The sequence below is a fragment of the Parasteatoda tepidariorum genome, chromosome 5 (assembly GCF_043381705.1).
Source record: "Parasteatoda tepidariorum isolate YZ-2023 chromosome 5, CAS_Ptep_4.0, whole genome shotgun sequence".
Classification (NCBI taxonomy): domain Eukaryota; kingdom Metazoa; phylum Arthropoda; class Arachnida; order Araneae; family Theridiidae; genus Parasteatoda; species Parasteatoda tepidariorum.
In genome coordinates this window covers 88,716,822-88,743,513 of record NC_092208.1, presented here as the reverse complement: position 1 = coordinate 88,743,513, position 26,692 = coordinate 88,716,822, and the positions used below count along the sequence as shown (strand labels likewise).

At 28.9% G+C, this 26,692-nt stretch overlaps 2 protein-coding genes across 2 annotated transcripts in view; one reads left to right on the top strand and one right to left on the bottom strand.

The window, feature by feature from the left end:
• LOC107445401 (uncharacterized) overlaps positions 1-26,692 on the bottom strand; it is a 211,537-nt gene that overhangs the window by 57,813 nt on the left and 127,032 nt on the right. Inside the window, exons 6-9 of the mRNA XM_043039647.2 lie at positions 26,556-26,617; positions 21,935-22,023; positions 18,059-18,164; positions 2,466-2,620 (exon numbers count right to left, since the gene is read on the bottom strand). Of these exons, the coding sequence (XP_042895581.2) occupies positions 2,466-2,620; positions 18,059-18,164; positions 21,935-22,023; positions 26,556-26,617 (412 nt within the window). The remainder of the gene's footprint in view (positions 1-2,465; positions 2,621-18,058; positions 18,165-21,934; positions 22,024-26,555; positions 26,618-26,692) is intronic.
• LOC107445414 (uncharacterized) lies at positions 7,003-16,083 on the top strand. The gene is made up of 4 exons (XM_016059798.4): positions 7,003-7,218; positions 9,846-9,918; positions 11,866-12,534; positions 14,428-16,083. Exons 2-4 carry the CDS (start codon positions 9,861-9,863, stop codon positions 15,066-15,068), a joined length of 1,368 nt encoding a protein of 455 aa, XP_015915284.1. The 5' UTR covers positions 7,003-7,218; positions 9,846-9,860; the 3' UTR covers positions 15,069-16,083.

Below are 26,692 nucleotides of genomic sequence, written 5' to 3'. Positions count from 1 at the left end.
TTAATCTACTTTTTTGAAAAATAATAGTTGGAGGTCATAACACAAACAAGATGGCGTCAAAGATTTCAAATGATTGCGTCATCAGCCACTGCAAATGAACTTTTGAATGTCATTTACTAACAGATTAGCAAAAAGAACCTTTAAATGTAAAGTATATTTTTCCAGTTTCCAATCTGACAGATATTATCACGCACAACAGGGAACGACTGAATTTAATTAAATAAGTCTCTCTCTGCTCTTTGTACTAAGCTTTCCTAATTGCAATTAATACCGAATGAAATATCTCGGGCGCTCCTGTAAGTTGGCAATTAGATTACGAAACGGAGGTTTATGTATGTAACCGTAGCAATAGTCGGTAATTGATTTAGATTTCGGGAATTAAGTTTAAAACGAGAACGCTTTCAAATAGATTTAAGTCAACGTCAGAATGGTTAGTCAATTTATTTGAGTTGTAGATAAATGTTTATTATTTAAAAAAAACCCTTTTATATTACTTTATAATGTTATCGTCAGTTCTTAATTCGTTAAAACTCAATGTTAGCATTTGAAGACAGGTCACACTTTTTGAATAAAATAGTTGTAATAACAAGATTCTATTTCTGAGATACGTCTTAGCTAAGCAAAATATTTGAAAAATTTAAATGGCAATGTTTTTTTCTTTATATAAACGATCGAAAGTAGAAAATTAACAAAATAAAATCTTACTTTGTTTTAAAGTATACAAAAGTTCTATCGCATTATTTAAAATGGAAATTTAACAAAAGGAAACTTTTACTTTGATTAAAAGTACACAAAAGCTCAATCGCATTATTTCAGTAAATGATTTCGGATCATAACTACTCTTAATTTATTAAAAATTCTTAACTTAAAAGTAATTAAGATGCATAGTATTCCATTTATAATAAGAGTTGAGTTTGATATTATACGAATATCAAAATATGAAAAAAGACTATTTTAATTTTTTAGATCTGACCCGTATTTTTCAAAGAACAATGAAAACAATTTGCACTAAAATTTTGTTTTAAGATTACAGTACCAATTAAATAATACGAAATAATGCGTTGAAAATATTTTTGGGGTGGTAATAGAGGGTAAAATGACGCGTTAAAATTATTACGTTATGTTTCTCATAATTTTCAAATGTTTTTTTTGCAATTTTTCGTCATTTTTCAAATTTACTCTTATATTAAGGCTATCAACACAATAAGTTATGTTTCTGTGTCTGATTCCGCAACTTAAATTATCATCTGTTCTCACGAATTAGCGTACAATGATAATAGCATCGTAGCTCTTGAAAATCTCATCATTCGAAGTTACTCATGAATTCCGTTTTTTATTCGGTTTTATACATATGTTACCGGCAAAGTATGAAACACTGGCATTCTATAGAATGACTAGGCCTTGTATAGAATGCCTGACGTTTTTAGGCAAAGTATGAAATGTGAGAAGTATTACATACTTTGCCTAGCCATTGCATAGAATGCCTGACGTTTTAGGCAAAGTATGAAATGTGAGAAGTATTACATACTTGCCTAGGCATTGTATAGAATGCCTAGACATTCTATACAATGCCGGATGCTATTTAGGCAGAGTATGAAATAAACGTCCTGATGAGGTTATTATGTAAATGATGTGCATGTTACTGTGAATGAGCGAAATCGGTGGTTGTTGACTTTCACCGGTGAATGTTGACAATCACATAGTCGCTTTGGTGAATGTCTGAAATATTTATTACATCCGATTTGATATTAATTTATTCGTGGATATAATTACATTTATTCGATATTTTAATACTTACTGACGATAGATTAGAAGAAACATCAGTGTTTGGAGTATCGGACAAATGTATGTCGGGCAGTGACCATTGACCTTAAAAAAACATCAGTGTAGGGTGTACCGGGCAATGGCACTTGACCTTAGAAAAAAACTTCAGTGTAGGGTATACCGGGCAAATGTATACCGGAAAATGGCACTTGATCGTAAAAAAACATCAGTGTATGGTATACCGGGCAATGGCACTTAACTAGTATATATTTCTGACATTTACCTCCTCGACGATTCGACCCTTATGACATGGTGCATTATCCTGTTGGTAAACACCATCCCCCACAGGAAAAACTGTTGCCATGAATGGGTGAACCTGGTCTGCAACTATGTTCAAGTAACTTACAGACGTCAGGGATTGTACTATGAGAATTATGGGTCCTAATGTGCCCCATGAAAATATTGTTCCTGGGCTAGAAACAAACTTTTTTTCGGTATTAAACCATTAAACAAAATCTTGAAATTCTTGAGATTTGTATTAAAATGCAGGTACCGCTAAGTCTAATTGAAAAAGGTTTTTTTGGTGAATCCAAATTTGCAAAAAGGATTCCTATTTAAAATTTTAAAGTTGCCCCTAAACCAAAGATTTGAGATTAGGAGACGTTCGCATTAGAATATGGAAACATTGGTGAGTGACTTACTTTATGACTTGCAATATGCCGTCTGCAATAATGAACATTTCTCGAGCCACTTCACCTTTTCTACAGACAAGATCTCCTGGTGTAAATATGTATGCCTTCATTTTCAGCACTAGATCATGGAGGAATTCCGGCTGGCACTCTTTAAATATGCTCACCTACAGAAGACGAAACTATTTCAATATCTGTTAATAGTAAAGCTATTTGCAATTATTTTAAATCAGTAAAGAGAGTTCGTAAGTATAATTGTTAGTAATAAGTTTATAGTTGTAAGTTGAAGCATTGTAACAATTGAAGCACTTTTTGAAAGCATGACTGCTTACTGTTAGTTACTGATACATTATTACAATTATTTGCTGTTGTTGTTTTGCTTCTTTAATATGGAAATATCATGTTTCGGTAAAAGCACATCTCATTAAAAAACATTCTTTGAGCGCTTTTGGACAAATTTGGGCATTTTCAGACAATTGGAGAAACATATTTTAACATGGAACTAGTTTCAAGAGATTCCCTCTTTTCAAAAAATTTAAAAAAATTCACGAAGTGTTCGCTCTTTTGCTTCTTTAACCAAACTTTACTACCACTACTGAAACCTTTCAAGGACCGCAGGAACCCTGTCATTAGTTTAATAATACGAATCATTACCAACTCTTGAGAAAATATTAACAGTTTCAAATATCTATTTGAAATAAATGTTTTGCTAGCGATGGGACATTTCATCAAATTTTACCGTAGTTTAAAGTGATTTAAATAATATCAGTCAAAAATAAGTTTTCATGTTTGAAAAAATATTCGAAATGTTTATCGGGTCTTCCGAAAACATCTTGGGAACTGTAGTTTGTTAGTGACGTAGAATAGAATCCGCCTTTTTTTTAAAAAAAAGAAGAAAAAAAGAAAGATAACTTTCATTTCTTGAGGGTTATGAGTTTAAAGATGTATGAATATGTAGTCATATTAATATATTTCCTTTTCCCGTGTTATATGAAGGTGTCTTTAAAGACAAGCAAAATTTCCGTAAGGTTCTTTTTCTTGTCTCTCTTCTTTATGTTGATGTGCTGCGATTTATACTTTAGCATGAAGTTATAGTTCCTAGTACATTTTTAAATAGGCTCTTCTTTTATGTTTTTGATTTTCTTAAAAGATATTCTACGTAGAGCCGTGATGGATCAATTTCCGAAGAGGCGGCCTATGCTCGAATCCCAAAGATGTCTTTTCGATACAGATTCTGCTTCCGGCTTGTCCCCGACCACAGTGCTGACTTAATATATTCTCATTGATCAGCGGATCGCTTGTCTTTCGTGGTTTTCCCCTCCGTTTAATGCAAATAGTTTTTAGTTCCATCAAAAAAATCCTCCACACTGAGAAAATAATTATGGCCAAAACTATCAGAATATGGTAACATTTATTGTATTTCTGGCTCCATGGGAGCACCAAAAAGCTCGATAACTTTTGCCGAAGCGCTTTGGTTATTATTTTGGTTAAATTAAAAATAAAATGTGGTTTTTATAACATGCGGTGAAATTTGATATACGTGGTAAAATCTAATAATTTTATGAGCAAAACTTATAAATTTTTGATCTAAAAGTATGGCATATAAGCTATTTATTCGGTTAAATTTACTTTTCAATTTTTTATTAATTACCAAAAGTGTGGTAATAAAAACTATAGTTTTGAAAACCAGAATTTCTAGTAAACTCTTACCTTATGAATGGAAAAAATCGCCAAATGGATGGTTTAAATACCTTATATTTAGTTTTTATCATCGGAATTATAGTTTTTTTAAAAATTTATTTACTTTTTTACCCAAATTGTCATTTTTAGCAATACGGTAATTTAACAAGAATTGTGTGTCGCGATGGCAGGTTCGTAATATGCCTGATTCAGAAGTTCTACTGTCTTCTGGGTTAGGTTAAACATTGCAAACTTTTGAAGTTGAACCTTTATTGTCTTAAACTCAAAACTGGGTCACTGTTCAACGCTGTTATAAAAAGTTTTACGTAATATTATGAAATCTTAAACTTAATTTTTCAAGCATTAGGCTTAAAGTTTTAATATAACGGCAATTCTCCCCTCCCTCCATCGCTAAGGGAATCAATTAAATAGCAGATTACAGTCATTGAGACACCTCTGTTAAAGTGGACATTAATTTTAGAAAGTATATAATTTACTTCCCAATAACTTCGTAGCTTATGTTTTTTTTTATTATTCATTTATTTAGAGTTGCAGGTTTTGGTCTCGAAGTTTAGAGAGTGAGGATGAAGTCTTTTTCATCAGATGTGAGGAATTAGGCTCAATTCACTACTGCTTATTCTGCCCAAATCATTCAATTTATAATATTCGAAGATGTTATTCAACGCAGAATTCAATGCTCTTTGATTTTGTGTACGATGTTGCGTTTAAATGCTATAAAGCAAAAAACTGGACAAAAAATTCTTAAAATTTTGCAGTCTTGGCTCTTAGAAGTTCAACGGACCTCAAAAACCGTAGTATTCTTAATGGGATACCTCAAAGTGACGTAGTATGGGTATCTTGATCCTGATTGGTTATTGAAGCATGGCATTTGCTTGCGTTAGCAACTGTTCCTTCCATTCTATTTCAAGTAAGCCAAGCCTTTCAAGTATCAATTATTTTAAGTGACACATTCTAAATACTTTCACAAAGATTCTTTCTCAACGATTTCAGTTCTACCACAATATATTTACTTAACACAAAGACAGGCATGAAGCAATGTGGAACATAATTAAACTAATTGTACATCGAAGTTGCCGGGTACACAAAACAAAAATATATCACGGTTGCAATAAAATACATAAACACATTATAAATCTAAGTTAAGTAAGAGAAGTAGACTGAGAACGAATTATATTTAATCTAATTTGATGTGCGGCTCTCTATTTAATTCGGCTCAATTTCGGATTTGTATTTAATTAATTTATCGTTTATTAACATTCTTATTTATGCAGAAAAACTTAGCTCAACTTCAAAACGCCATTTTGCTGATAAAGATTAGCTAGCGCTGACATCATAGGTCACACGTGTGGGTATGGGAAGTCCTCTTCTTCTTAACGCAAGTACCCAATTGAGATACTCATAGTGAAATAAAATCATTCCCAGTTTTTTGAGACTATAGTTCGAGGCAAGGTGCTTTTTTCGATCGAACTTGACTTGGCTCTAATTTCGACAAATGTGATTTTAAATTTTTTTTCTAATTTTTCATAGGCAACTTTATCAATTAATAATAATAATTTTTTTTTAAATAAAATAATTGGATTCTAGCTTTTTGCAATATACGCATTAAAAAGAAGAATTAAACATTAAGCATTTCAAGAATTGTTTATTTTTTTGAAGTTGCTAGTTTTGCAGGAACTTATATTTATTTTATTGACAGCATAGAACAATCGACGAATGCAATGATTGAAATATGACAATTACTTTTTAAACAGTTTTCACGACCTTTAAATAAGTTAAATTATTTTTCCTTAAAACAATTAGATACTATTTTTTTGTAATATACAAATAAAAAAAGAGAATCGATCAAAAAAATTGTAAGATTCATTAATTTAAATCCGACGTTTTGAAGAAATATGACTTTTTTATTGATTCCTTACAATGGCATATTCACGTCTAAATTTATGGAAGGTGATATTAAGTTTTTACTAAATTTTCTGAAACTGTATCATCGCGATATAATTAAATTGCTTTTAAAACAAAAACTTTAGTATCTATTTATTACAATTCACGTAATAAATAAACGAACAAGGTAGCAAACATTTAAAGATTTATGCAATTAAAATTTCCGTTTTTCAGAAGCATAACTATTTTATTAATTTCATATAATAGCGTGTACACATTTGATTTTATAGAATGTGATATTATTTTTTTTAAATTAATTTTTCCAATAAAATTGCATCACTGCGAAATAATAAAACTATTTTTAAATAAAATCTTTAGGATCTATTTTTTTTGCAAATATATTACGCAACATACATAATTACGCAAAAAATGAAGTAGTAAGCATTTTAAGATTTATTAATTTAAAATTACAATTTCGCAGAAATATTTAACTATTTTATTGATTTCCCATAACGTAACACCTATAGGGCTGAAATATTTAAGTTTTTTCATTGATTATTTATGAGGTATTTATACACATATTGCTGAAATATTTAATTGGTTTATTGATTTCTTACAAAGTATACATATTTAAATTTATTGGAAGTGATATTAAATTTATACTAATTTTCTCTTATTAATTGCAAAATAGTTATTTTATTTTAGCAATAAGAAGATTTTCTTCTTTTTTTCCCTTTCTTTTTTTGCATTTTACATATTTAAAAGATGGATATGTCATCCATTTTTATCTCATGATTTTCTTTTTTTTTTAATCATTCAATAGGTTTTTTCGAATCCTTTTTCTCCGTTTAAAGGTGAATTAGAAAGTACAAAGTTCTAGATTAATGCACAATTTGTATTTTTTGGTGACGTTCGGTTCTAACCTTTGAATTCTAATTTCTTTTCTAATGATATCAAATATATTTACAATTCCGGTCTAAAGATAGCATCCTGAAAAACTAACCTTTGCCCACATACTATATTTAGGGACAATTAGAATGATAAGGGAGTGATTTTAATAATTTCCAGATCTCATGGGTCACTTAAGAATCTCATATAAATATACCTGAATATTTACCTCGTTCCTTACAATCTTTTACTTCTTGCAATTCTTCATTCTTTGCAAACAATATCCATACTTTAGGTAAGTTCTTGCATACATTTGTTGATATTTTTTCTACCTTATTTTTATGAGTAAATTTGAATGAAATTAAATACTATTCAAATTCTAATTTTTCTAAAAACTTACCGTTTTGTAGTAATTTAATTTCGATAGCTAGTTTTATTATGGGGAATAAAAAATACTAGTTTAAATTATTAAATATCAGAATTTCTCTTCTAGGTGTATCTAGTTATTGTAAAGAATTATTTAGCAAACTGTTTTGCTAATTATTGTGTTTAATTACTTAGCTTATTATTTTTTCGCTAATTATTGTATACATACTAAGTTATAATTTATCCGAATATATTTTTACGATAAAATAAAACTCAGATTTAATTCTGATGCAACTATGTTTTATTATTATTAAACGCTATTAAAGTTTCAATTTTCTCAGAATTTTGTTTTCATTTTGGGGCATTTTTTCTACATTAGCCAATAGTAAATAAAAAAAAATTATAAAGTAAATGATTAATTAATATCAGATAAATACTTCTTGTCAGAATTTTCCATTCTCTGTATAACTAACTATTGCATGTAAATTTTATTTATTTATAACATATAATTATGATGAAATAAACTTTATTCTTAACTTATTATTTTTCGATAATTATTGTATTCATACTAAGATATAATTCATCCGAATATATTTTCCGAATAGGAATCATCCGAATAATATCATCCGAATAAGAATAAGTAAAGCTCAGATTTAATTCTGATGCAACTATATTTTAATATTATTAAACGCTATTCAAGTTTTAATTTTCTCAGTATTTTTTTTTCTTTTTCATTTTGGGAGTAAATTTAAAAAAAAATAGTAAATGATTAGTCAATATCAGGAAATATTTTTTTGCTAGAATTTTCCTGTCTCTGTGTAACAAACTACTGCGTGTAGATTTTATTTACTTACAACAAATAATTATGATAAACTAAGGTTTTTTAATATCTAATTAATATTTGATAACTATTGAAAGTTTGATTTTTCTAAATCTTTTTTAACATGCGTCATTTTTCTTTCATTAGTTATTTAACAAATAATAAGTAAAATATTCATGATAAATGATTAACATAATAGTATTTAGTCAATTTTGGTTTATGCTTGCTGGTTTCTTCGTTTCTCTAAATAGCGAAATATTGTGTGCAGGTTTTATATTATCCTTGCATAGTATTACGCTAAACTTTAGGTTAATGTTATCTAAACAATACTTGAAAATGATTCAATACAATACAAATTTTGGTTATTCTAATCAGTTTTTTATTATGAATAATTATTAGTTATTTAGTCAATAACAAATAAAAATTCTTTAGTAAATGGTTAAATATATCCTCCAAAATATTGCGAGTAGATTTGATCTAATCAAAAAATAATATTACAATAAAATTTAATCTTATTAATATTTGAATACTGTTTAGTGCTATCAAAATTAAAATTTTTCTCTACAAATTTATTTGTTATGAGTTAGTAAATGAATAGTATGTAAAAATTATGAGTAAGGAATTTGTAATTTTCAGGTAATTTTTAGCATAAACTATATACTCTTCTCCGTTTAGCTTATATTGTGAGTAGGCGAGTAAAATATGATAAAATTAAATTTTTTCGTTTATGGTTATAGTAATAATACTTTTTATAATACTAAATACTATTTCCAATTTTTTCTCAAAGACATTAGTTACTTACCTATCAATATATATATATATATANAACTTATTACCTTTAAAATGGAATAGCAAAAAATCAAATAAATATATATATATATATATATATTTCAAATGTATTAGGCGGTTCACCTGGCAATGTGTATACACTGTTTTTGACTTCTTTTGACTACAAAAATGGTTCTCATCGAATATCCTGCATAATTTTTAATCAATATGTGTACAAATTAATAGTATGTATATGTAATTTCTTCGTTACTAAGAGTTCTGATACTGATTGTTGCCTTAACAGGTTTTGATTGAAAATGATGGAGTTCCATTTTCTGAGCTTTTAATTTTATAATTCATCAGCTATCAACGCAATTTAAAGCAAAACTACAAGCAATGAAAAATACTCTAATAATATACATTTATAGTAGAATATTGAAACGAATAGCAAAAGGAAATTACGAAACAAAATTTTTTAAATTGTTTATTTTAACACATACTACACTCACCTACTATCAAATTTTTTTTGAGGCATGAGAGTTTGTGATAATTATTTGTAATAATTTGTATTAATTTGTAGAGTTAACGTGACCACTTAAGGATACTTTTCTTTTTCTAAAGTATTTCTGAAAATGGTCTGAAATTTCAGATAAAAAGTTTACAAAAATATTGTTCAAAATATTTTGCTTTGTAATTTGAAAACAATAATTATTTATGAATGAAGTAAAAGAGACTTTGTTTTGTTTCTTTAAACCTAGGTAATCACTTAATTGCAAAAATAATTATTTGGGTCGAGAGCAAAATTAAATTTTAAGGTTTTAGTAAATTGCTTATTTGGAAAAAAAATATACAATTCTAAACTTCAGCATAAAGCCTTAATTTTATTATAATCAATCGAAGCATTGAAATTGTAGAAGGTTTTTATAAAATTTAGTTATCTTATTTATACAACGATACTTTCTTTTCAGAAAAATACTATAAAAATGAAGACTTTATTGATTTTGATTGCTTCCATTACGGTTGTGGCTAGTAGTCCTCTTGGTAAGCTACATTCTTTTTTAAAATAAAAATAATATTTATTTTCAGATAAATAGTTTTCTTTTTTAATTAAGTTGCTTTAAAATTGCATGCTTATTCATTGTTCAGTTGAAATATCAAAGAACAATACTTTAGTTTAGATTCTAACTGATAGGTTTATTTCTTCAGTAAATTTTTTTCCAAAAGCATTTAAGGAAGAGAGCGTCAGAATTGATGCAAAGTTAAAGTAATATTGGGAGATTTCTTTTTCATCAAATTGCTGGTTTATTTTTGTAGAATATAACAAAATGTCTAAGTGCATTAAGAGTGAGAAATATTTTACTTTTTTTAAGTGTAAAGATATTTTTTTATAATCTCACATAATTACAAATTTTGTGCATTTTTTTATTTTTACTTTACGAAAATTGTACCAGTTTTAAGACTTTTAATGTTTTAAAAATTGTTCTTTTTTTGTTGGGCTAGAAAGTTGAACAATTATTCTTAATGAATAAATTTTTTTCACTGAAATTTAGGAAATACAATTGTAGGAATACTTTTTTATTAGAATCTAATATAATTAAAAATTTTAATGTTTTTAACTTTTTATTTTTGGGCTCCAAAATTGTAAAATTGTGATAATTTTATGAATTTTAAACAAAAATATTTTCGTTATTTATGTAGAAAGTTTAATAATTATTATTAATTAACTAATTCGCCATTATTTGTAATATATAATTGAAGGGATATTTTTTCTTTATAATCTCATATTATAACAGTTTTGGATGTTTTTTGTCTTGCTTTCCTAAACCGTACGAGTTTTATGACCTTCAAACAAAAAATAATTTTGCTATTTAGTTAGAAAATTGGACACTTATTATTAAAAAATTAGTTTTTAATCTCAAAATTTAGCAAATACAATTATAGAAATTTCACATAATCACAGATTTTGATGTTTTATTGTTTTTCTGCTTTGGGTTCCAAAATCGTAAAATCCTACAAATTTTACTACTTTCAAACAAATAATTTTCAATGTTGATGTGAAAATTGTACAATTATTATTACTAATTAATGTTCTTTGCTAAATGTTAGTAAATACAATTGTAGGGATACTATTTCTCACAATTGGAAAATAGATAGATAACAAAATTTATCAATCGAAAATATGGATAGTAGATAGTAAATACAGTATACAGTAATAAATGTCTTACATACACATTTAGAATTTTCCACCTGAAGTTACTGTAAAATTTTCGGCTGTATTTTGTCCTTCCAATTAAACATAAAGCTTATTGTTTGGAACAGTTTTTTTACCTTTACAGTTTTGTAACCGTTTACAATAGGTACGGTTTGAGAATTCAAAACGTGAATTGAAAATGATACAGTGTTGTAACCATTTACAACTAGCATAGTTTCTTAACCATAAAAATTGAACTTAAACGGACAGCAGAGCTCTGTGGGTACTGCGCCATTTACGGGAAAATGATAATTTCGCATTCTAATAGTCCAAAGTCACTGACTAGATAGAGCTGGACACTAGAAACTCTTCATATATTGATGTGGGAGGGGGAAGTAAGGAAAGAAACATTGTATTATCGACTCTCGATTTCGAACCCCTGTTTAGCCGGTCTTTAAATTATCCGATTAACCCTTTTAGCTACAGATGTACCTAGTTCCACAGAACAAGATAGGATAGAATTCTGGCTGATTAACCGTATTAGGTGAAAAAAATCAATAAACATTTTTTCTAACACTTAGCAGTTTGTATATCATCAATTTTCATCGTTATTTGACTGTTTGGGTCAAATACTGTAACAATTAATAACTAACAATTAAATAAATTGTTATTTAACCATTTTTTTAAAAGTTCTAACAGTGTAATTTATGATATTGATAAGTTTTTGATATTTTGACATTGCGTAGAAACAGAGTTGCAGTCACAAATTAATTTTATACAAATTATTTCTTTTGTAGGTAGAAGCAGCTACATAGATGCTATCGAACGATGCAATACATATGTGGATAAATTACTGGTGAACGCCGTGAAAAATAATAATTTGGAATCATTTCCCGTTTACGGAAGAGAACTTAACTTTAAGAAGAAAGTAGTTTTCTATCCATTCAAATGCTACGCCAACTTGACAGAGGGTCACATTACAGGATTGGGCAATCTTCATCGAAAGGGCGCATGCTCCATATCCTTTCATAACAGAAGACTGAAAATTCACACAGAAATCGAAACCAAACAAATTAACTTCAATTTTACTGGCAAAGCATCCGTTATCGGTTCAACCGCTGACGTCATGGTAGACGCCGTTACCTCTCCTTTGAAAATCGAAATGGATTTCTCATTTAATGGCTCATCAGGTGACGATGGCAAGTTGGACAGCTACAGGCCAACCGTCATATCGAACATGAATGTTTGGATTGATGGTCTGGGTATGATGGAATGGATAAGGGAACCCATGGAAGAAAACGTGGAAGAGTTATTCTTTAACTTAATTAATACTTTAACTCATCATCATCTGAAAGAAGCATTCAGTGAGGATATTCAGAAGAATCCTTTTTCTATAGAAGACTTAGAAGATGTTTATGCATCGACAATTGAGCCAGTAACTGAAGACCATAGAACAACACCTCGTGGTAAGCAATCAAAATTTATTTCCTTAATATATCATTTTAAATATAGAAGTTCAAGACGTAAGAGTACCTTAACTTCCATCATGCATTAATCGATTAATTGGTTACCGATACCAAAAAGAATGAAAGGAGACAATGCATTAATGTTACAAGTTCATGTGATCTAGTTTAGACAGATAGATGGGACACCACCTTCCTCCGTAGACGTAGAAAACTAATTTTTTGACGTAGCAAAATTAATATTAACTGACCTTATAGCCAAAATTTAAGTATTAGCCTAATTCTTGCTCCGTATAAAACAACAGTTTCCAACTGACGGCCCGAGGGCCTCATCCGGCCTGAGAAGCTTTTTTTTTGTGGCCCGCGAACCAAAATATATTAGTTGTAATTTTTTGAGAACAATTTTCGTAGAAAATCTATATGGGTTTTAAATACTTTTAAGTTTTATATCTTAACAATTTGATATCTGTTTCACATTAATTGTTTGATACATAGGTGCACATTAAAGTTATTGTAGCCGAAATTTTTTGATATGCAATTTTTAAATATTTTTAAAAATCTACTTCTTATTTTAATTTGTAATTCTATACTTTTGCTTTGTACAACCTGATAAAACTCTGACAGTAATATTTAACGTTCCTTCAAACATAAAAGAGTCCTATATAAATTTTTGATATAGTTGCGTCCCGCCATTTGACTGGTGTTTTTAATTGCGGCCTCCGGCCTCACGTAAGTTGGAAATCCCTGGTATAAAAGAATACCCTTTACCATACCTGCACAGGGACTGATATTTTTTTCTTCATACAAGAACAAATAAAACTTGTTACGTAACAAAATGAGTTAAAAAAAGTTTTCTTGGCTATGATTATTGAGCAACAAGAATGAATGGGGAAAATGCATTGCTGCCATACTTACTTGCTTAAGCTCTTTATGTTCGTCATAAAACGCGCGTCCTCTTCTTATCAACAATCCTACAATCTTTGGCTTAGGATCTGACTTCCACTAATCCTTTAAAATACTTAAGTACTAAAACATAGTACGCGTCTCGTCCATTTTCCAGTTTTTCTTATTGATTTCCTCTTAATTAAATTAATATATTATAAGTTGGTAAGTTGTAAGTTGGGTTTGCTTTTACATTGATTTCCTCTTCTATTCTAAGTTGGGTTTGCTTCTACTAATAGAATTTCTTTTCTAATTTTGAAAGGCTAAAAAATTTTGGCTTTGTTGTCATAAACAGCACTTAATTATTCTGATCAAGTTTAGCCAGATAAAAGGAATAACACTATTCTCTATAGATTTAGAAAATTAATTTTGTGTGTAGCATAGTCAACTGTTAACTGATCTTACAGCCATAATTTAAATATTTGTCTTAATCTTGATCAACATAAAATATCACTTCCCATATTTGGACAGGAACTCGTATTTTTTTCCTTTATGCACGAACAAGCAAACTTGTTGCGTAATAGAATCGGTTAAACTTTTTCCCTCTCTAAGATGATAGAGGGAAATATTTACATATTTCTCTAACTCAATTTTTTTAATCATGTAGCTCAAATTTTAGCCATATTTTTTAATGTTGTTTTCTATATAGCGCTCAATAATTATCATCTTCTTTGTAAGTATAATAGCCGTATCAAAGTTACGTGATTTACCCCTCTCTCCATATTTTTCCCCTTTCCTTTACCATGGTTTCAGTAAATTTTGCATTTTCCCTACGAAGGTACGTGTGAATCAGAAAGTGAGATATTCTAGCTAGGGTAAAGAGTATAATTTGCTGAAGATGCCTATTTCCTTTACAAGGGCATAAAACATGAAAATTACCTTTAAATAATTTTTTTTAATTTTTAAATATCCTTGGTTTTTATACTATTTATGAAATCCCATTTTTTCCTGTAGGCAAAGAAGAATATACTATAGAGGATTCTAACAGTTACATCGACTCTGTTCTCACCAACCGTTTTCTGTTCGAATCGAAGTATAGCAAGTTGGATCCTCTCGTTTTGAGTAGCACTCGCTTGGAGAAAGTTTTTGTTCGAGATTCTCAAAATGAAGACGCAAATTTCCTCAAACTTGAGACGGGCAAACTTGAACACCTGTCCAACGTAAGGAGGAATTCCGAATGCAGCATTCCCGAATTCATTGAAAGAAACATTACTTTTGAATGCTCTCTTGGATTCGACGAATTAACTTTGAAGTACCAAGCCGAAGCTCACAATGGCAGTGAAGTTTATAATTTCCAACTCATCGTTACAGTCAAACAAACGAAATTATCGTTAAAGGTTACATCTACCTTAAGTGACAATGTTCCAACAATCCTTGATTATTCAGTCGACGATGTGGGCAAAATCAGTATAACAGCTGCCATAGATATTGTGGGTGCCCAAACGAGGTCACCCTCCTCGATAGAAACTCTCTACAACAGCAAAGTCATCCTGACGTACTTTTCCGAAGAAGTAAATAGCATTTTGAAAGGACGATTTAAAGAAGTCTTGAATTACAGCATTTACAAAACACCTCTGCATTTCTTGGACTCTTAAAATGTATCTTCTGTTAATGAGTTATTGTTCCGTTACCTAAAATGTAGGACAACTAGCTAGGTTTTTGAAAAGGGGCAAAAGACACAAAATTTCGAAATTTTTTAAGTTTAAAATTATGCGAACATTAAATATTTATTTTATCTGGTAAACGTAATCTGCCATAATTTCTATACTTCTTTATTACAAAAGAATTAGTTAGCAATTTGTGGCATCTGTAGAAATCTTTACAAACGAAGCAGCCGAAGTATTTACAGATTTTGTTTGAAGTCAACAGCGTAGCTTTCGTTTTTATTTCATTTTTTTTTCTTCAGGATAGGTCGTAAGACCAAGCGGTATATTTTGAGGAATTTTGAGGAAGCAAAAATGAGGAAAATACTGTAGTCATTGTGGGTCTCAAATTAAGGAGGAGAAAATTATCAAAACTTGACGAATTGTGAACGAGGAAGGTCAAGTTGAAAGCTCCAAGCCTTGTTTGCTGACTGAAGAAAGCAAAAAGGGAGTAAGCAATTATAGAATGATCTCTAAATTTCAGACAAACATTCTTCACATTTCGATAGTGTTTTTGTTTTTAAATAAAATGTCTTCATTTTTGACTAGTGTAATAGAAGTGAAGAGTGAGGATTTTAGGACACTCTGCATGAAAAATGAATTTGAAGCGAATGGCATACAAAGTTTCTTCGTCAAATTATTACAAAATTTTTAATTTTTGAAAATAATTTTATGGGTTCTATTCAAAATTGGCAATGCTAATTTTTGTACATTTTAATTTTCTTAAAATAAGTGAAATATTTTGTTTTAAAAATTTTACCTCATTAAGTATTTGAGCAGAATAAAATTTAATACAATAATATAAGCATTTAAAAAAAGGCTCGTAAAATGTGTCTTAATGCTCCTTAACTGTAAAACATTGGAATGCCCTATTTTTGCAGGAGAACTGCATTTGAACTTGTAAATAATCGAAAATCTTTTATTTATTAATGGATGAAATTGTAATAAAGTGTACATATCAAAATAATTTGTTTAGTGAGTCTTTTACTTTCATGATTTACATTTTATAATACAACTAGGGTGTTTTGCCTCTACTCGCTGCCGCTCTCAATTCTTACAACGCAATATCAGCTTGGTAATAGGTGAGAGTAACAGGGAGAAGTTTGTGTGTGCAGCAAGGGAGACTGCAAAAAATATAACAGGAGGTATTTTTTTCAGGATTTTTTCAACAATAAAAATATTCAGTAAAATATTTCCAAAATCATGTACCGTAGAACCCCGTTATAATGAATTGTTTGCGGATCCAGCAATAAGTCAACTATAAACGGTAGTTCACTATATCCGAATTCTTTGAAAATGGCCCTTTGACAATATCATTACTGTAAAAAGTTATTACGGTAGTAAGTATTTTGTTTATAAATTAATAACCATATAAATAGATAATACATCAAATATGTAAAAGGAACATGAATGAAATAATTTTTATATTCTGGGAAAGAAATTATACTTTTCGATTGACTGTACTATTTGATTTTCAGGAGAGTTTACCTATTTTTGTGACAATAATTAGTTAAGAATTCAATATTATCTCGTTCTCCTTTTAAAAAAAAATTGAGAACATCCAATGCTAATTTCACTTCCGAGATAAAAGTTTCCAAAATTTCTTTTCCTTCTTTAACATAAGGGGAGGAATGTTCTGCTTAACAACTTCTTCATCCAAGTTTAAAAGTACTAGATTTGAGTTTGTCATCATATGCAAACGCAACTCTTGCCGAATTGAAGAAGTGAAAAAAAATGCGGAAATTTTTTTTTACGATAAACGATTTTCCATTTTTTTCAACTGTTTACTATAAGCGTATAAAATGACGTAAATTGAATCGGAATTTTGAATGGACCACTAAGAAAGTTCATTACAACCGTGTTCATGAGTTCAAAAGCTTATTACAACCGTGGATACATGTTCACTGTAACCATGTTCATTTTCCCTGTTCATTATAGTGAGTTACGACACATCCTTTTCCTGAAAATACTTTTACGCATGGGATCAGAAATTTTCACAAACAGTTTCATTCTTTTGATTAAACTATACTAAATTAACAAATTTTGACAAAATATGTACATTTTTGACGATATTCAAATTTTTTAAACAAAAAAAAATCATTCTTTATTTAAATGTGTTGTTATTTTAATCAAATATAATGTTACGGAGGCGCAAAAGAAGGAACGGTGAGTTTCAGGGTTCGATAGATTTTCAGTTCACACATTAAATATATTTTTTATTCTATCTTCTAACAAAAAAATGCTTGTTAATTAAAGCATTAAGTTAAAAATGCCAATTTTGAGCCCATTTCACGAATCGGAGTTTATTTAAAATATCACGTCATAGGCATTAATTATAATTGTTGAAAATTAAAAGATTATGACAGTTAGAGCAAATACAGTATATACAGTACTGTATTTACTGAATAAAATTTTTATACAGTTGTACAATTTTTATACAGTATACTCTCGATATCTAGAACTTCGATATCTCGAAAATCTTGTAAAGTCAAAAAACAATTTCCCCCTTGGTATTACACGTCCAGTTACTATTAATTTGAATTTCAATGTCAAAGAGTTTCTTCTCAAAACCCTGCTATGTCTTATATTATTTGGAATAGAAAATGAATTTTTTATGAAGTTTTATGCAAGTTTTTTTATGTATGTTTGTATTTTTAATGCTATTATTAATGTAAGTTTATTGTCAATCCATTCGTTTCTCTTTAATGCATTTTTTTCTTACATTTAAAAATGAAATTAATTATCACTGCAGTATTTATATTTATAGTCAACTATTATTGCGTACATAATTATTAGTAGTCATTCTAATTTTCATGACTCTACTTTTTAGAGAACTTTTTTAGAAAATTTTTTTCTTCTTTTTTAGAATACATCTCCAAAACTCGCTATCTCGAAATTATTTAGCTTTCCTCCAATTTTGAGATATCGAGAGTAAATCTTACCTTTTTCAGTGTCTTTAGGTTCACGTGAATGGCAAGTTCTGTTTTCAGTTTGTCCGGAAGAATTCCTAAGGCTGAGTGAATGTCCCCTCCTCCCTGCATTCGACCCCTAAAAAGATATTTTAAAAAGAAGCGTTAATGAATGATAGGAGCGAATGGATTTGGGTCGTTTTCATAACTCGGTCCCACATAATAATATTTTTTCTTGAAAGTGTCAATTTAAGTTTTCTTTTTAAAACGAGCATCAGTACTGACACTTTCAAGCGAGAATAAATATGGCACTATCAAACGGACCTCGGACCCAATCCTTCAAATTTTATTTTATCGCAACATTTGTTTATTTTGAACTCTTAAAGTAAAGATTCATAGAATTTTTTACCAAATTTTTGACAAGAATTTCACATAATAGAGTTGTTACAAAGCATGCAAGTTAAAAACTCGCAAAGAACTAAAACAGCATGTGTTTTTAATAATACTGTGTAACAGTTTGATATAAAAACGTGTCATTGCATTAATAACGAGTAGCTTATCGTGCAAATTTGCTAGAAAATCAAGTATATAGTATGTTCATAAAAATAGATTTTATTTTTATCTTTTTTAGATATCACAATTAATTGTGAATAGGTTCTAGTTAGTGATAACTTTAATATGTTCCAGCCTGTAACAACTTGAAAAAGTTTTTCTGCAATTGATTTCAATACGAAAAGATATTTGCCATATTCTGTTAAAATATGAATAAATATATTTTTAAAATTGGTTCTGATTGCAAGTTCCAGACTTATGAAGATAGGTTCTGATTACAGTTTCCAGACTTGCATCGAGACTTCAAGTAAGTTATGCATTAAATCAGTCAATCAACATTAGAAGTACATAACTTGTTTACAAAACTTTAAAAGATTTCTTAACGTTTTCAAAGAAGAGGATACAGATAATATGGAAGGATTTGCTATAAGCATTATTTCTTTCTGATTTTCTTTTAGATTAACTTTCAAAACTTTTGTTTTCTATTGCAAATACTTTAACTTCTGTTTATGAATGATTACAAGATTTACCGACACAATATGGACATACGACACAAACGTACGGAGAATATTTTTTTAAGTTAAAATAAATACTCTTTTCTTTATTCATTGCATTTACCTTTCTTTTCAGAAGAACAATATAATTTTATAGTTGTCTATTTTTCCAACATTTTCAAATTCAACAAAGTTTCTGATTTTAAAAAAATCAGAAATTGAAGTACTGTACAAAAATTGAAAGTCTGTATGAGTAAAATGCAATTATTTTTGTATTCTACATATTTACATACGTAAAATACATTATTCTGATAAGGCAAAAAAACTCTTGTCAAAAGTGAATTTTGTATCAAATTTCAAATTTACTTTTATCTTTAGTTCCCGATAGCTATAAAAAAATTTAAGTTCGGCCTATTGCCTATTGCCAGGTAAAAATACTTCAGAATAAATTTGATTTTCAAAAAAGCAATATTTTATTTTCGATTTTTATAGGAAGGAAGCTGAGAATGGGAATGCTGTACTCTTAGATCCTTTATAATCTTGTATCATTTCTTTTTCATAAATGTTCCCTTTCTAGTAAAAAAGAATTGATATGAAATTTCTAATCTAGCCATCCTATAAGAATTTCAACCAATGTATGTCGACACTATAAATGAGCACAAATTTTTTTTCCTCTTCTTATAAGGCAAAAACTCAACAATATTTAAGAAAATGTCTCAAGTTTGTCGTTAATACACAAAAAATGTTCGGGATAAAATATCTTCAACCTGAGGAGAATGATAAATTCCTTTGTATACTTTCGTCCAAAATGTGATTTACATTTACAAAGACGACATCATTTTCGAAATCTTTTATTCCCAACTACCATTAAAATCTTTTGAAGAAGGCCTTAGCAATCATTTATCACAAAACCTAAAATTTTTTTTTCCTGAGCAGTGTATTTTTTTTTTTAATAGATTAGGTAAGTTTCAGCATTTGATAAGTTATTTATGATGCCAGGATACAATTTTAGTTTAAGAATAAAAATGCTCTGAGTTTTATGTGTATAAAAAAGCATAGCAAATTTTTATGTATAATGTTTCGAAATTACTTTAAAAAAGAAAAAAATCTTGGAATAAATTTTTACAAAAATTAATCTTTGCCTCAGGAGTAAAAATAAATCGTAATATATATATATATATATGTTACGCTTTGAAAGCCTAAATATTGTAAGTTTGTAGTGTGGCCGGTGCTTCTTGAAAAAGATACAGGAAAATGCAGGAATCATAATATAATTTTATTAAAGTACGGGCCAGAGCCCCAGAATGACAACCTTACATGCTGGTGGATAGGTAGAGAATAGCACATTTGACCTTGGAAAGAGGGTTTTTATATCNAAAATATAGCAGATTTAATCAACAAAAATGATTACAATGTATTCTCAGAGAAACATTGTAATTAATAGTTCAGTACTGTTTACCAATAATTTAAAAATACAGCACAAACTTACAATAAAGAAAAACAGAAAACTTGTTTTCTCCACCCCAGCCCCAGTAGTAGTTGGGAAGAGAGGAGGTTGTAAACCCGTTTTAATAACCTGAGCTGTTGTGTCCCTTAATGCTATTTTTTCCTTTAAACGCGGGAACCACACCTAGCCAAGCTTTCATTATGTCAATGAAAGCTTGACTTTTTCTCCTATGTATATTCTTTGGTTTGGGTATCTTTTATTACTTAGTTGTTTTTTTTCTTCTTCCATTGATTGGATTTTAAATATTAGTAAATTCGGTAAAACTGGTTCTCGACCTTAATTTAACCGAAAAACCTACTAATTATATTTTCATTGGTTTAAATGTAATCGGGGAACACATTTACAAGGAGCAATGCAGCAAATTTTACGTGTAATGCTTCGATTTTTTTTCAAAAATAAATAAATAAAATCTTGAATAAATTTTTTACAAAGAGTAATTATTACCTTAGAAGTAAAGATGAATCGTAACTGTTACTTTTAAATCGCAAGTTAAGTCTAAGATGATGCAAATTTGTTATAAAGTATCATACCTTCGTTTGGGTACCTTTTATCATTTAATTGTTTTTTATTATTTTTAAAATTCCGTGGATTGGATTTTCCATATTAGTAAATTTGGTAAAACTAGCTCCCGATTTTAAAACCAAAACACCTACTACAGTATACTCTCGGTATCTCAAAGTTGAAGGGAGCCTAAAAAATTTCGAGAGAGCGAGTTTTCGATAAAAACAAGTTCAGAACTAAATATGCTATAAAAAGTAGAAAAATATATTCTAAAATATTACTCTAAAACGTAGAGTCTTGAAACATAAAAATAACTAATAATAATTGCTTACGTAATGATAGTTGACTATTTGTTCTAAATACAACAATGATCGTTTTATTTTTAAAAGCAAGAAAAAAAAAGTTATGCATTAAGTAGAAAATAATTGGTTTACAATAAACTTATATTGTGATTTTTTCAAAAAAATTCATTTTCTATTTCAAAAAAAAAAAAAAAAAAAATTCGACATAGCAAGGTTTTGAAAAAAAAAACCTTCGACATAGGAATTCAAATTAACATTACATAGATATGTAATGCCATGGGGGAAAATATTTTTTGACATAACAAGATATTCGAGATATCGAGAGTATATTGTAATTATCGTTCTCATTATTTGGAATGTGACCGAGGAACATTTTTTTAAGGAACACACAGCATTTTTATTACTAACATACAGCTTCTGACAGCATTTTTGTTATACGATTTGGGAAGTGAATCAGAGGACGATTGCAGAACAACAATATGTTTTAACTTTGAAAAGGCTCCAATCTTGTTAAACGTCTCCAATGTAAATATATAAGAATAGTGTCACTTACCTGGACCATGAATAGTCATACCACCGTTGCACTCTTCTTTGCATCCCTTTTGGCACTTTGTGATGTCGCATATACAGTTTGGCACCATCCTAAAGACAGAATTCATTAATTTATGTAATCAAAAAGCATCCCCTAGAAGAAAGAAGGCCTCAGCACGGATCAAATTAGTAGTTCGAAGTAACGAACATGAACTGCGCGGTGGATAAAATATACGAAAGATGTCATTCCGTTTGATCTACTGAAGGATCAAATTTCTTGTTTATGGTAACCCGTGGTGAGACCTTCTCTTTTCTAAGAGGTATTGAATCAACGCCCTTATTTTGTTCACTGAGGCAAAAAATTGATCTAAACAACAAGAATATGGTAAAATTTATCCTATTTCTTTTTCTGTGGAAACATCAAAATATTCAGTAATTTTAACCGAAGAGCTTTGGTAATGATTTTAGTAAAATTAGCAAAAAAATATGGTTTTATAATATGTGATAAAACTGTGGTAAGATTCGGCAATGTTATCATGATAGCTTAGAGAAGGTCATAGAATCCATTTACTGGTGCTGAGTTGGAGATGGATCATTCTCTGGTTCAGGTCAAAATTATGATCTGTGTTTGAATGAATGGCTGTATGAATGGGTCCAATCTATAAATGGGGCGACATATATGTGGCTGAAGTCGTATTCTTGGCCATAGATGGCGCCCCTGAAAAACAAGAAACGCTCCCTTTGCCTTAAATTCGATTAGTTTCACCAAACAATCTTGCCGGTTTGACATTTATAATAACAACCATTTATTTGGATAAATTTACTTTTCAGTTTTGTGTTTTTTTAAAATGTGTGGTAATAAAAACGAAAATTTTGAAAGCCAGAATTTCCAGTACATCATTACCATATGGACGGATAAACTACCAAATGAATGGTTTAAACAAAGTATAAGTTGATTTTATTAACCAGAATTATGATATTGTTCTTTTACCAGAAATGTTATTACTATACAGTACCGAATTTTACCACCATTTTTTTCTTGTTCTAAAGTCCTGTTCAAAAATGAAGGGAAAAAAATGTAAAACAGAGATCGTAAATAAGTATTTAAATGAGCAAAAATAATTTCTTAAAACCTGTTGGATCATTCATGAAAACGTTATTATAATCTTAGGGGTGCACAACCTGCGCCCCGCGGGCCAAATGCGGCCCTTCGACTGCTGAAGTGCGGCCCGCTAAACACAATAAAATTTTTTTTTAAAAATGGCAATTTTTAATCGCACTTTTAAGTCATCACGTTTTGACACAATCAATTTTAACAGATTCTTTAGTAAATGTACGTTTAACGTGCTTTCTTTAAGCTGATTTTATCGTAAATATAAATGATTTTTTATAAACAGTTATTTCCGCTTTTCTACGTGATTTCGAAAATCCCGAATTTTTATTACGATGCGAGTTTCAGATCGCAAATTTAAATAATCACTTTTTGCGCACTTTATTTGTGACGATTTCATCTTAAATCTAAATGATTTTTTATCTTTCTTTTTGCAATTCTTTCTTTTTTTTTTCAACAATTTTTTTCGGCAGTTATTGCTATGCGTTCCCACGTTTTATAAAGAATTCCAATTGTTCTATTACGACATACAAATTTTAAATCATGCATTTGACACGCTTTATTCGTGCTGAGTTCAACATAAATATATTTCCCCCCTCTTATTTCTATACTTTTCCACATGATTTTGATGATCCTGTTATTTAACTATGATGTTATTACGACACGTGATTGTTAATCACGCAATTAAATAATCCCTTTTTGATACGGTATTTCGGTACAGTTTTATCGTAAATCCTACTTATTTTTCCTTCGTTTTTATTTCCGCAGCGAATATGATTTGGTCGAATGTAGTAATGAATTGTGATTTGATCAAAAATCAAATATTCGGCAAAAAAAAGAAGAAAACATCGACTGAAGCCGTACACTTGGGACCAAATAGCAAAATCTTTTAGCAGCATAACAACACTGAAACTAAAATTTCAATGCTCAGAATAATATTTCCTGGAAAAACGCATTCATTAATTAACTCTAAAAAATAAGGCCAATCACGAACGTTTTTGAAAATGTCGAAAAGCGAAACAGAGAACATAAAAATCAATCTTAATTTTTGAAAATTTTTTTTAAAGCTGAACATCTCAGTTTTTCAATTACCAGAAAAAGCCAAGAAAAAAGAATTAAGTCAACAGAAATGCTATTAAAAATTACTGCGTTATAATGAAAACGTCTAAAAAAAGTTTTTTTTTTTTTTAAAGAAAATAAAAAGATAGAAAAAATGTTCTTAATTTTTTAAGTGAAAATCTTATGCCGAAAATCTCAATTTAAATTTTTCTCATTGCCATAATTTTAGAAGAAAAAAAATTGCTATAAAATAAATTTTATTTGTAACTTTATTTTTAAAAAAAATGCTGAGTCATAATAAAAATGCCTAAAAAAAGAAAAACAGAAAAAACAAATTTTTCTTAGTTCCTGAAACAAAACTTTAATACTGAAAATCACACTTTTCTATGTTACTGGTTATTTATATTACAGTACAGGGAAAGAGTGATAATAAATTAATAGTATGAGACGTTCTGTTAAAATGCTGGGTTATAATAAAAACTGCAAAAAATGGATCCTTCTCAATTCTCAAAGTATCGAAAAAATGACAAAATTGACTTGTCTGATTATAATTTTAAAAAAAAAAAAATTAATATTTATATAAACTCAAAAATAAAAAAAACTTGGAAAAATACATTTCTAAAAAATATTCTGCCGAATATTTGACTGATCATTCAACCAACTGAATTTTTCACAGAAGGGCCAAATACTCGTTACATCCCTCCCTAATTTAAATGCAATGTTATTGCAACTTGAGAAATTCATAAAATGATGGAAAACGTGAATTTTTAAACTACTCACTGTCTGTAGTTTAGATTTCAAATTTTTGTTGCTTAAGTGATCTATTTCAAAAGAAAAAAAGGAAAATGTTTAGGATATAAAGAAATCTAATAATTAATAAAGTACCATTATTAAATTAATAAAATAATAAAGTACCATTATTAAATTAATAAAATAATAAAGTACCATTACAAAATAAGCATTGAATTTTATTTTGAATTATCACAGTTTTGTTTTTATTTTTGGCTTTTGTTTCAAACCTATAAATTTTCCTCAATTAAAATATTTAATTTGAAATTATATTACTTAATTATGACTTAACTTTTTCCTACTTTCATTCTGTGAGCATTGCAGTTTTTTTTTATTTATTAGAATTTAATTCTCAAATGAATTTTCGTATTGCATGATATGATAAAAAAAACATTTCTCTTCTTCAATGTTTATTTATTTTGATAAATCTATTGTTCATATGATAAAAACAGCAAGTTTTTCTTTGTAAAAAAAAGGTATAATTTTTATTTATTTTTGAATGAATTCTAATAATGGAACACTACTAAGTTATTGATATTACTAAGTTCATTGATAAAAAAAAAAATGGAACGCTAATGTTCAAATAAACATTACTACATTTGTCATTAACATGTCTAAATATATCTGCAGCCCTTCGTTAGCCAACCTGCTGTGCAAGTGGCCCTTCACTCAAAAAGATTGTGCACCCCTACTAGTGAATTATTATCCAGTAAAAAAATTAAAACCTGATAATTTATTATTGAAGACTTTATTTAAACCTGGTGAATCATTAATGAAGACTTTAGTAAATGAATCATCAGAGCCTGATAAATTATATGAATAAAAGAACTTAAAAGCATGTTTGATTGCCAGAGGAAACTGATAAGAAGTTAAAAGCGACCATTAAAAACACTCTCGCGTTTTATGGTTTCCATTTCACTTTCGATAGTGATTCGGGCGATTTTTGTAACGTTTTTGTTCTTTCCTAGTTATTAAATACTTATTTGCGAAACTCAATTAGCATACTTCGCCGACTTCATTCTTGACAAGGACTTTAAAATGCTGTTAGATTGGTGATCAAGGAACAAGGTGAAGCATCTTGTGTGCAATCTATAATGATCGGTTACCGAAGTTTATGTTATCATGATTTATTAATGAATTTGATTGAATTTGTTCTAAAAGTTTTTAACAATGTTACTTTATTTCCCCTTAAGTGATTTTTAAGAAAGTTCAAAAAAAGTCATTGAAAATTATGCACATTTAGGAGTAATACTTGTCGTGAAATTAATTTCCCCTTATGAATATCGAAATCAACTGATTTCTGCCCGGAGTACTTCTAAAAGAACGGGCTTTTAGTCTGAAAGGAAAAAATGACAATACAAGTGTTTCATAACTCAAATTTATTTTCCCGAAGCAAGAAAGATCTGTTTGTGATAATGTATTAATAATATATATCTTTAAAATCGATCATGAATTAAAACATCTTTTTATAAAAAAACTTAAGTGGTAAATAACAGAAGGAACTGAAATTTCATTAAACAAATTAGTACTACCACTTTATTAATATAAGTAATTTTCATATAAAGAGTATTTTTTCAAGATAAGGGTTGGGTATTAATGGTTCGAAAGTCAAAATGTTTAGTTTGTTATTCTTTTATTGTTTAAAAAAGAAATTGTAACACTCAAAACAAAAATATTGACTTACCAAAAGTCGTTCAAATTCCAGTCTACTAGCATTTCTGTTCGTTATAACATTTCCCACCTGTCCTAAAATGAGAATATACATACATACATATCTATCTATCTATCTATCTATCTATCTATCTATCTATCTATCTATAT